Source organism: Artemia franciscana, chromosome 18 (assembly GCF_032884065.1).
Source record: "Artemia franciscana chromosome 18, ASM3288406v1, whole genome shotgun sequence".
Taxonomy (NCBI): domain Eukaryota; kingdom Metazoa; phylum Arthropoda; class Branchiopoda; order Anostraca; family Artemiidae; genus Artemia; species Artemia franciscana.
Genome location: NC_088880.1, coordinates 22,376,680 through 22,389,693, shown reverse-complemented (window position 1 = coordinate 22,389,693; position 13,014 = coordinate 22,376,680). Strand labels below are relative to the sequence as shown.

Below are 13,014 nucleotides of genomic sequence, written 5' to 3'. Positions count from 1 at the left end.
AATCTGAATCTAATCAGGGGATAAGCCATATTTTGCTAACAGCAGAGTTTGCCGAACAAGCCTGTACGATCTGACTCGTGGGATGAACCATATATCACTAATGGCAGAGCCTGCTGGACGAGCCTGCACAGTCGAACCTGTGGGATAAACTATCTATCGCTAAAAGCCGAACCTGGCTAACCAAAACTATATATTACTAACAGCAGAGATTGCAGGATTAGCCTGTATAGTTCAACCGTTGGAATAAACTAAATATTACTGATAGCAGAGAGTGCGAAACGAATATGCGCTATTGAACCAGTGGGATAACCTATATGGTATTGAAGGCATAACCTGTTGGTCTAACCAGTGGGATAAGCTATAGATTACTAACAGCAGAGTTTGCTGGATTAGCCTGTATAGTCTAACCGTTGGAATAAACTAAATATTACTGATAGCACAGTGTGCGAAACGAATATGCGCTATTGAACCAGTGGGATAACCTATATGGTATTGAAGGCAGAACCTGTTGGTCCAACCAGTGGGATAAGCTATAGATTACTAACAGCAGAGCTTGCTGGATTAGCCTGTATTGTCCAACCGTTGGAATGAACTAAATATTACTGATAGCAGAGTTTGCGAAACGAATATGCGCTATTGAACCAGTGGGATAACCTATATGGTATTGAAGGCAGAACCTGTTGGTCTAACCAGTGGGATAGGCTATAGAATACTAACAGCAGAGCTTGCTGGATTAGCCTGAATAGTCTAACCGTTGGAATAAACTAAATATTACTGATAGCAGAGTGTGCGAAACGAATATGCGCCATTGAACCAGTGGGATAACCTATATGGTATTGAAGGCAGAACCTGTTGGTCTAACCAGTGGGATAAGCTATAGATTACTAACAGCAGAGTTTGGTGGATTAGCCTGTATAGTCTAACCGTTGGAATAAACTAAATATTACTGATAGCAGAGTGTGCAAAACGAATATGCGCTATTGAACCAGTGGGATAACCTATATGGTATTGAAGGCAGAACCTGTTGGTCTAACCAGTGGGATAAGCTATAGATTACTAACAGCAGAGATTGCAGTATTACCCTGTATAGTCTAACCGTTGGAATAAACTAAATATTACTGATAGCAGAGTGTGCGAAACGAATATGCGCTATTGAACCAGTGGGATAACCTATATGGTATTGAAGGCAGAACCTGTTGGTCTAACCAGTGGGATAAACTATAGATTACTAACAGCAGAGATTGCAGGATTAGCCTGTATAGTCTAACCGTTGGAATAAACTAAATATTACTGATATCAGAGTGTGCGAAACGAATACGCGCTATTGAACCAGTGGGATAAACTATATGGTATTGAAGGCAGAACCTGTTGGTCTAACCAGTGGGATAAGCTATAGATTACTAACAGCAGAGTTTGCTGGATTAGCCTGAATAGTCTAACCGTTGGAATAAACTAAATATTACTGATAGCAGAGTGTGCGAAACGAATATGCGCCATTGAACCAGTGGGATAACCTATATGGTATTGAAGGCAGAACCTGTTGGTCTAACCAGTGGGATAAGCTATAGATTACTAACAGCAGAGTTTGCTTGATTAGCCTGTATAGTCTAACCGTTGGAATAAACTAAATATTACTGATAGCAGAGTGTGCGAAACGAATATGCGCCATTGAACCAGTGGGATAACCTATATGGTATTGAAGGCAGAACCTGTTGGTCTAACCAGTGGGATAAGCTATAGATTACTAACAGCAGAGTTTGCTTGATTAGCCTGTATAGTCTAACCGTTGGAATAAACTAAATATTACTGATAGCAGAGTGTGCAAAACGAATATGCGCTATTGAACCAGTGGGATAACCTATATGGTATTAAGGCAGAACCTGTTGGTCTAATCAGTGGAATAGGCTATAGAATACTAACAGCAGAGTTTGCTGGATTAGCCTGTATAGTCTAACCGTTGGAATAAACTAAATATTACTGATAGCAGAGTGTGCAAAACGAATATGCGCTATTGAACCAGTGGGATAAACTATATGGTATTGAAGGCAGAACCTGTTGGTCTAACCAGTGGGATAAGCTATAGATTACTAACAGCAGAGTTTGCTTGATTAGCCTGTATAGTCTAACCGTTGGAATAAACTAAATATTACTGATAGCAGAGTGTGCAAAAAGAATATGCGCTATTGAACCAGTGGGATAAGCTATAGATTACTAACAGCAGAGTTTGCTGGATTAGCCTGTATAGTCTAACCGTTGGAATAAACTAAATATTACTGATAGCAGAGTGTGCAAAACGAATATGCGCTATTGAAAAAGTGGGATAACCTATATGGTATTGAAGGCAGAACCTGTTGGTCTAACCAGTGGGATAAGCTATAGATTACTAACAGCAGAGATTGCAGTATTACCCTGTATAGTCTAACCGTTGGAATAAACTAAATATTACTGATAGCACAGTGTGCGAAACGAATATGCGCTATTGAACCAGTGGGATAACCTATATGGTATTGAAGGCAGAACCTGTTGGTCTAACCAGTGGGATAGGCTATAGAATACTAACAGCAGAGTTTGCTGGATTAGCCTGAATAGTCTAACCGTTGGAATAAACTAAATATTACTGATAGCAGAGTGTGCGAAACGAATATGCGCCATTGAACCAGTGGGATAACCTATATGGTATTGAAGGCAGAACCTGTTGGTCTAACCAGTGGGATAAGCTATAGATTACTAACAGCAGAGTTTGCTGGATTAGCCTGTATAGTCTAACCGTTGGAATAAACTAAATATTACTGATAGCAGAGTGTGCAAAACGAATATGCGCTATTGAACCAGTGGGATAACCTATATGGTATTGAAGGCAGAACCTGTTGGTCTAACCAGTGGGATAAGCTATAGATTACTAACAGCAGAGATTGCAGTATTACCCTGTATAGTCTAACCGTTGGAATAAACTAAATATTACTGATAGCAGAGTGTGCGAAACGAATATGCGCTATTGAACCAGTGGGATAACCTATATGGTATTGAAGGCAGAACCTGTTGGTCTAACCAGTGGGATAAACTATAGATTACTAACAGCAGAGATTGCAGGATTAGCCTGTATAGTCTAACCGTTGGAATAAACTAAATATTACTGATAGCAGAGTGTGCGAAACGAATATGCGCTATTGAACCAGTGGGATAACCTATATGGTATTGAAGGCAGAACCTGTTGGTCTAACCAGTGGGATAAGCTATAGATTACTAACAGCAGAGTTTGCTGGATTAGCCTGTATAGTCTAACGATCTAACTCGGGGGATGAACCATATATCACTAATGGCAGAGCCTGCTGGACGAGTCTAACCGTTGGAACAAACTAAATATTACTGATAGCAGAGTGTGCGAAACGAATATGCGCTATTGAACCAGTGGGATAACCTATATGGTATTGAAGGCAGAACCTGTTGGTCTAACCAGTGGGATAAGCTATAGATTACTAACAGCAGAGATTGCAGGATTAGCCTGTATAGTCTAACCGTTGGAATAAACTAAATATTACTGATAGCAGAGTGTGCGAAACGAATACGCGCTATTGAACCAGTGGGAAAACCTATATGGTATTGAAGGCAGAACCTGTTGGTCTAACCAGTAGGATAAGCTATAGATTACTAACAGCAGAGTTTGCTGGATTAGCCTGTATAGTCTAACCGTTGGAATGAACTAAATATTACTGATAGCAGAGTGTGCGAAACGAATATGCGCTATTGAACCAGTGGGATAACCTATATGGTATTGAAAGCAGAACCTGTTGGTCTAACCAGTGGGATAAGCTATAGATTACTAACAGCAGAGATTGCAGAATTAGCCTGTATAGTCTAACCGTTGGAATAAACTAAATATTACTGATAGCAGAGTGTGCGAAACGAATATGCGCTATTGAACCAGTGGGATAACCTATATGGTATTGAAGGCAGAACCTGTTGGTCTAACCAGTGGGATAAGCTATAGATTACTAACAGCAGAGTTTGCTGGATTAGCTTGTATAGTCTAACCGTTGGAATAAACTAAATATTACTGATAGCAGAGTCTGCAAAACGAATATGCGCTATTGAACCAGTGGGATAACCTATATGGTATTGAAGGCAGAACCTGTTGGTCTAGCCAGTGGGATAAGCTATAGATTACTAACTGCAGAGATTGCAGGATTAGCCTGTATAGTCTAACCGTTGGAATAAACTAAATATTACTGATAGCAGAGTGTGCGAAATGAATATGCGCTATTGAACCAGTGGGATAACCTATATGGTATTGAAGGCAGAACCTGTTGGTCTAACCAGTGGGATAAGCTATAGAATACTAACAGCAGAGTTTACTGGATTAGCCTGTATAGTCTAACCGTTGGAATAAACTAAATATTACTGATAGCAGAGTGTGCGAAACGAATATGCGCTATTGAACCAGTGGGATAACCTATATGGTATTGAAGGCAGAACCTGTTGGTCTAACCAGTGGGATAAGCTATAGATTACTAACAGCAGAGCTTGCTGGATTAGCCTGTATAGTTTAACCGTTGGAATAAACTAAATATTACTGATAGCAGAGTGTGCGAAACGAATATGCGCTATTGAACCAGTGGGATAACCTATATGGTATTGAAGGCAGAACCTGCTGGTCTAACCAGTGGGATAAGCTATAGATTACTAACAGCAGAGATTTCAGGATTAGCCTGTATAGTCTAACCGTCGGAATAGACTAAATATTATTGATAGCAGAGTGTGCGAAACGAATATGCGCTATTGAACCAGTGGGATAACCTATACGGTATTGAAGGCAGAACCTGTTGGTCTAACCAGTGGGATAAGCTATAGATTACTAACAGCAGAGTTTGCTGGATTAGCCTGTATAGTCTAACCGTTGGAATAAACTAAATATTACTGATAGCAGAGTGTGCACAGTCCCCTCCCACGGGGACTGTGGGGGATTAAGTCGTCTCCAAAGACACAGCTATTAGGTGTTTGACTAAACTGAACAGAATAGCTATCTCAAAATTTTGATCCAGTTATTATGGGGGAAAAGTATGCGTGAGAGGGGGCCTGGGTGCCCTCCATTTTTTTGGTCATTTAAAAAATGCACTAGAACTTTTGATTTCCGTTAGAATGAGTCCTCTCGCAACGTGATTTTTGTTAAGATTCTATGACTTTTAGGGGGTGTTTTCCCCTATTTTCTAAAATGAGGCAAATTTCCTCAGGCTCGTAACTTTTGATGGGCTAGACTAAACTTGATGAAACTTTTATATTTGAAATCAGCACTAAAATGTAATTCTTTTGATGTAACTAGTGGCATCAAAATTCCGTTTTTTAGAGTTTCGGTTACTATTGAGCCGGGTTGCTCTTTACTACAATTCCTTACGACTAACTATTTGACAATATTCGATTTAAACCTTCCTGTACACATTAAAGAGATTGTGATTGTATCTATTTTTAAATAGTGTATCTATTTTGTATTAAAAGGGAATTTCTTAACTACGAAATTTGCCAAGAATTGTATTTGGAAAAAGGAGTCCATTGGATACTAAAAATTTACACACCTTTTATAATAAATATTCTTCAATCCACTAACAAGCCTCATCGTTGAATTAACCTTTACTGCTGGCTCTGTAAATAAGAAGAACCCTATAAGGATGATTTAGATTCCTCTATATTTGAAGATCAATCAAAAAGTGATGACAGTATCCCTTTGGCTTGCTCACTCATCGAAAGCTTTGGCCTAAAAATGAGCTTGGTTGAGATTCGAGAATCCCCAAATCGACAAAAATCACCACGAAATCTCCACCATATGCTTGTCAATAAATAAATCAAATAATAACAATTGCGTTTATGTGTATGGGAACATCCATTTTTTTTTTCTTTTTTAGCCATATTATAAACGACATTTGGTTCAGGCCTTACTATTTTTCTAAAAGAACAATTAGACCTCATGCATTCAGTTTTGCAATAGAGCATTTGAGTCAAAAGGGTCAGTTAACGGGCATTAAGAAATTGATTCTTTTCGAATTCTCTCATAACCTCACCAAAATATTGGAGAAAACAATTCAGGAGAACACAGGACCCTGGACTACTGTAGCCTTAACGCTATATTTCAAAAACTAATTAGCCTACTGAAAATTTACGTTTTGTCCGTGAAAATATGGAGAGATAAATGTTAAAAAGTAAAAAGCATACCAAAAGAAACATTGGGAGGAGACAGGGGGTTCTGGAGTCCAAAGTCAGGAGGAGACTAGGTCCAAAACCAAATCTTGCTTGTCCTTCTCAAGCGTTATATCCCTCTCAACCTCGTATTGTAATCGAGTTGTTTTCACTATCCTGAATCCAATAGCTTTGAAAGGGTCACGTGGAACTCCTTTTCTTTGAATCTTAATTTATTTTTCAATTGTTTTGGGAATTTCTTGCCTTCTTTTCCACTCGTAATCAAAGTTTGACCGACAATCCATGCGCCTAACCTTGTCTCTTGCTTTTGGTTTGTTCATATTATCTTGTCAGGTTTCAGTTGAATTTTCCCAAACTAACTACTGAACCATCCGACAGAAATAGATCAAATGCGAGCATAAACAGATTTTTAGGCCAGTTGCTAGGCTACCAGACCGTTCGCTTTAAACCTGATGTAATTTGAATGACTCTATTTAAATCCAAGATTATTTAAAAGAAGAATTAAACGATAAAAAACTTGTTTCTTTAATTTCATTTCTGATCGTTTTTTAAATACCTGAGGGAAATCTGACGCCTCCTTCATAGAAAATTCTCTTCCCCATGAAAAATTTCATGAGAACGGTCTAAACCTTTAGCCTTGGAGGAACAAATAAAAAAAAAACACATAAACACACATCCGTGACGTTTCTTCTGGCAAAAAAATCCAAAATTCCACAGTTTTGCAGATAGGAGCTTGAATCCTCTGCAGTAGTATTCTCTGATACGCTGAATCTGATGGGGTGATTTTTAAGGTGTGTTTTTCCCTTTTTTCGAAAATAAGGCAAATTTTTCCTGGCTCGTAACTTTTGATGAGTAGGACTAAACTTATATGTTTAAAATCAGCAAATGTATCTGTTGGTGTCAAATTCGTTTTTTAGAGTTTTTGTCACCATTGAGCCGGGTCGCTCCTTACTTAGAGTTCGCTACCATGAACTATTTGATAAGTATACATATTACATTCATATGGAATTTATTGTGCTGTATTATGTCGGATTAACAGCACATCTGGACTACTAAGATCCTAGTGTCAAATCGCTACAGCTGGGTTCTTAATACGGATCCACGCATTACCAAGCTGAGATCAAACCCACTGCAGTACCACGAGACACGTTTGGAATCCACGGGAGATTCTATGAAAGAACGGAATAGAAAACAGGCAAAAAGTACATGATACAGATGTACATATGCCCTATCTAAAATGTTAAAAAAGGGTCGGATATCCGAGCACCTTTAGGGTATGTGGAATGGCATTAATGTGTACTAGAAGCCTGAGTAACTGAGGCTAGAGGAGGATAAGCACCAAATTGATTGGTACCATAAAATTATTTCTTGAACTGTATCAAAAACGTTATGTCTCTGAAACACCAAAACTAGTAAGGCTGCTCTCTATATTTTTTTTCGAGGGGAGGCTAACCTCATTGGTAACGTCGATAGAAAAATTCGAAATCTCTGTGAAAACTTTTTTAAGTAAGCTAGCATGGATTGTCATAAGAATAAAATGAATAGTCTAATCCTTCATCAACTTACACTAGCTAAAATGGTTGAATTTTATAATTGGAAAGAGATATTTACTGATGGATCTGTCTCAAATGATGGGAAGGCATCCATAGGCATTTTTTCTGAGTGGAATGGCTCATCAGTTGGGATTAGAGTTTCAGATGGAATCTCCATTTTCCATGCAGAATGTCTTGCTCTCCAAAAAGCTTTGGATACAGTGCTGGGAGTAGGATCAGGTGCATTTGTTATCTTTTCTGACTCTAAAAGTGTTCTTTCTGATCTAAAAAAGAGGCAAGGAAAAGTTATTCCAATTATTGTTCATCTACAGGGAAAGATTCAGAAAGTAATGTCTTCTGATTGTCTTCAACTGAAATTGTCTGGGTTTCTTCTCACATAAGGATTAAGGGAAATGAAATTGCTGACAGTATTGCAAAACAGGCTATCCACCACCCAATTACTTGGAAGGTTGCTCTCACTGTAGGCTATTTCAAAATTTGGCAGTATTGTATTAGTTCAGTTCATATTGTATTATTGTATTTAGAAGTCAAAGGACTTGTTGTTAGTCCATATACCTCCCTACAATTTTTGGAACTCTGGAAGTTCACAATTGAGCTGGTAGGTAGGTGTTAGGTATTGAAAACGGCCCTTAAAGTACTGGCTGGGAATGCTCAGTCTTTAAAAAAACAGAAATATTGGTAAAATTCTAGTTTAGTGACTGATGGGTGCTAGAATACATTGGACTTGTACAATTTGGGTTATATATTTGTATATTAGGGGGGGGGGGGTTAGCTATGTTAGGTTTGGTTAGGAGTGCTGTCAAAATACTTCAACTCCGCCCCTAATGTGCAAATATATAGCCCAAATTACATCATTATATAAACTGAAGGTTAAATGAAGCTTATATTTCATTAGGCTGAACCTAATTTCACTTCTTGGGTGTGTTTTGTTTAATTAATGGGTGCTATAGTTTGAAATGAATTAAAAGTGTGGATAACAGTGGGAACCAACATGAAAATCTGATTAATCAAAACATGCTTATATTATAGGTATAGTTCATGTTCTATCATTTTATTATTCACATAGGGGTATACATGTATAAACTTCATTGTTTTAGGGCTTTGTTTGTTATATATCCTAGTGCTTTATCTGGGATCACCAAGGAGGAGATAGGTTGCAGTGTTAGAAAAATAATCCTAATATTAGGAAAATATCATAAAATAAAGATTTTAATGATACTTGTATTTTATTATCATGTTTTCTGTAGATGTTGGTAGACTGTTGTTCTTTTTTTGTAATCTAGGATCTGCAATACAGGAATGAGGGTGTGATGCAACTAGCATTGAAGGTTTAATAAGAGGAAGCCTACAACTTAGGTTGCTTAAACCTGTATAGATTCAGATTTTAGAGTGAAATTTGATGGGAAGTAGAGATGTATTTGGTTTATTATTTGTCACATGTGCCTCTAATAATCTCCATTGAAAGAACTCATAGGGGAATTGATCTCCTACTTAGGTAGTCAGTATTTAAGAAATATATCTTTGTATCCTTTGTAAATGTTAGATAACAAATAGGTAGTATTTATGTCTTCCTTATATTGTTAGGCCAAATTGAGGAACTCATGACTTGACATTGAATCTGAATAAACTATAATATTTTTCAAGGTAGGACTAGGTAGAAAATTATTTAGAACATTTACTGGTGTCATATTTATGGCCTTTGTTACAGCTAGTATAATACATAAACCATTAAAAACTATTGTCTGGTTGCAATAATAAGGGAGGGGAGATATGGTCTACATTACACCTTATTACTGGATTTTGACTCATCAACAAAAATGAGGAATGTTCTGTATACCCAATCTTACCAAACTCAGCAATTTTTTTCAAGGCATACAGGAGGACATATTGAATGCAAGAAAATGGTATTTATTATTGAGAGTAGTCAGTTCCAGAAGGGGTGGTCTGGGATTGTGGGGCAATGGATCCAGCAGGAACTGTGAGTTTCATTCCAACCTCTACAAGTTATTAGCTAGGCCTCTAAACATCTGCTGTCTTGAATTGCTTCTGTGTTAGATAAAAATGCTTCCAGGAATGGACCATTGGAAACAATTTTAGATGAGAGGCATTTTGCAGTAAATTGTGGTTCACTCTATGAATTTGTTAGCTAAAAGATAAGCTCAATGTTTATTTTAACACTGATTCAGAATATGCTAATTGCCACCCTAAAAATGTACTCTAGCTCCCCTAGTGATGCCAGTTTTTGGCCTAGCTTTAGGATATAGGCTATACAGAACTTTGCTGATTTTATGGATTTACATTAGTTTCTTTTTTGTCTATTTCTCACCAACACCTGATTCATAAAGCCAGTTTAAATAAAACAGAATTGTCTAAGTTTTTAACAAATCCAGGGTACATTAGAAAGTGTAGCAATTAGGCTTAACAATTTTGGAGTCAGCATTAAAAGGCACACTCAGTGGTATGCTTATCCTTTAGCTAGTTTTTAAAACTCAATATTTACTGGTTGTTTTATCTTGGTAATTAGCTGAGTTAGGTGAATAACATTTTCAGAAGCAGATTCAGAGTGCTGATGGTGAACCAGAAAGGTCATCTGGAATATCTCCCACTACCACTTCCCCCTCCAGAGGGTACTAACTATTTATGACCTTACACAATGAGCCACTTGTATTGTTAAAGTGAAAACTTACAGAAATAGATATAGAGTGCAAATTAGGCACAAGGGAAGCATTTCATGGCTAAAATACATGTTTAATCCTACTACTGCTACTAACAACTGACCACAGCACTTTGCTGCCTGGGGCCTGATTTGTAAAATTTCATTGATTTTTAAATTTATTTCTTAAGTTCAGAAAAAAAATCTCGCTTTGACCTATAACCCTTCTATAATCATAGTAATTGTGTTTTCAGAACATAGAGCCAAAGAAAAAGAGACTAAAACCCAGAATTAAGGCTAAACATTTTTTTGTAAAAGTTTAGATGAGTCTAGATTGTCTTCTAAGCTGTAGAAATAAAGGAAAGGTAGAGATAGTACCTTTACAGCACCTTCCCAGGGTATGTTTTTTGTCCTAGATTCATTCCTGAAAGTTTCATTTCCCCAACTAAAGTACTTTCCAGGACAGCAAAAAGTTCCTCAACTAGAACTTCACCTATTGCTTTGACTTAAAATCCTGGTTAGATCAATTCCTATGATGTAAGCTGCATTGTGGGTATATAATGGTTTCTATCAACTAACATTAATTGCAAGAGGAAGTTCATTTCATGGATTGATTAAAATATTTTTCTTATTGACAATCTTCCACATAACATATAACACCCAAACTTGTATTTCATTTTGACACTTCTCATAGTATGTCATAATAGACATCTATATGTTTCATGGGAATTGGAGGGTAGGGCTCTCTGACGTGTATTGTTTACTAAGCTTTGTGTGCTTATATCCCTAACTCAGCTTGTCCAGTACAACAACAAAAAAGAAATAAATGATTTTCAAGTGAGTTGAAAAACAAGAAGTACATTGCCAACTGAATTTGCATGATGAAGGTATATCATTTTTGCATCCCAGTAATAGCAGGAGATGGATAAATATGTCTATTTTTCATTATAGCATCTATGCTTCTTGCCCCATGAGTACCCTCAGTAAAATGTGAAAGTAAGAAATTTAGAAAGTACCAGTTTTGGCACCATCATTTGAATAGACTTAAGCAATTTGTTAATAAAAAAGATTATTCTGCTGAGTAATTTGATCCAACCACAAATTTCAGATAAACAATCTTGAGAAACTTCTACAAACTGAGATGTATCATTCAAAACTTAGAGTACATAGTTGTCTCCACCAAGCACTCACATGGGGAGGGAAGATTAGATCCATGCCCTCTTTCAAGATCCAAAGAGTTTTCTAATTTCTTTTATTTTTATTTAACTTTCTTTGTTTTAGTCTATATTTTGTATTCTTGTCTTTTTCAAAACTTCACCGCCTCCCCAAAAATAAGTTGTTACATTTTTTTTCTTTGCAGGGCCTTCGCGTATGAGGGCCCCCGTCCCTCCATTGTTTTTGGGTACTCGGTAAAAAATGAGTTATTCCACCACTCTGCCATTTTTTTTTCTTTTTTTTTTTAAATAAAGACTGTGAAAATACTGACATATCATCTACAGATATCTCAAACTCGGTCAGAAAATGCAGCCGTTTTACCAACTTCCGCCATGATTATATAGATGGTTGCTATAATTTTCCATTTGGTTAAATAAAGAGATTGAAATAGTGACATGAGATTTACCAGAACCTTGGTCAATAAATGCAGTGGTTTTATCGACTCATGTAGTGATTTTACCTATCACATTCAAAACGAACATTATGCTAATTATTGATAAAAAGAAAGTCAGTAAAAATGACCAACCAGTCGGTAAACCCTCCTCCTAAACATTTTGGCTAGTAACAACTCTGTCTCCTTGTTCTTCTTTTTAAATAACCTTGTACTATTAATATCACGAAAAATTGTTAAAAGAGATACATATCATGGAGAAACAAGAGATGTGGATGTCTCAAGCCTATACCTGTTTTTGTGATAAAAGCATCTCCAAACACAGTGTAACTGTATCACCCCCTCTCTGGGTTTGAGTTTCTTCAGTGCATGACAAACCTGGAATACCTGGAATAATTAATAAATTAGGTTGCTTGAGAGAACCACAGAAAATAGCAACTGGCAGTGACAGTATCAAGTTTCTTAGGAACAATCTTATATAAATTTTTGTCTGAAAGATAAAATCTTATCAGTTCTGGATTAAAAGAGCTTGTTGCCATTATTCTTATATACAGCTCTTATCATTTAATTTCTTCTAGGTCTTACTCTTTCAATGATTTCCACTTTGGAATATATTTTGGACCCTTCAAAATTATCCTGTGATCTTGTTTATATATCTCCAGGTAATGCTTCTGTATTCATTTGCTCTCAAAATCTACTAATTAAGTGAATTGTTATTATGTATTACTGTGCCACCTAAGCATGCTCAGTTAACTTATGATGTCTTTTTTTTTTTTTTTACAACAGATAGCCTTATGGAAATATTTGCATTCTTCCTAAAAACTTGTAGCTTGTAAGTTTCTTTTTTTTCTGGAGTAACAATTTTTTTTTTCAGTTCTCCCAGGAAACATAAATTAGTATGAAACATAAAGACTCTGGAAAGAAACCAGGAAACTTTGCCGTGCTTTGGTTTTCTCCTTAAGTTGTTAAATATATTCTGTATTCATTATTTACAATAAAGTCATTGATTAATTGAT

At 36.7% G+C, this 13,014-nt stretch overlaps 1 protein-coding gene across 4 annotated transcripts in view; it reads left to right on the top strand.

The window, feature by feature from the left end:
- Nucleotides 1-13,014, top strand: part of LOC136038757 (integrator complex subunit 8-like) — a 135,613-nt gene that overhangs the window by 58,461 nt on the left and 64,138 nt on the right. For 2 of the 4 annotated variants that reach the window (XM_065722128.1, XM_065722125.1), the window contains exons 1-2: nucleotides 7,748-7,958; nucleotides 12,577-12,660. The exons of the other annotated variants lie outside the window; for them this stretch is intronic. In XM_065722128.1, coding sequence (XP_065578200.1) covers nucleotides 7,763-7,958; nucleotides 12,577-12,660 — 280 coding nt within the window. In that variant the 5' untranslated portion in view covers nucleotides 7,748-7,762. Of the gene's footprint in view, nucleotides 1-7,747; nucleotides 7,959-12,576; nucleotides 12,661-13,014 lie in introns of those variants that run through there. 4 annotated transcript variants of the gene reach the window in all.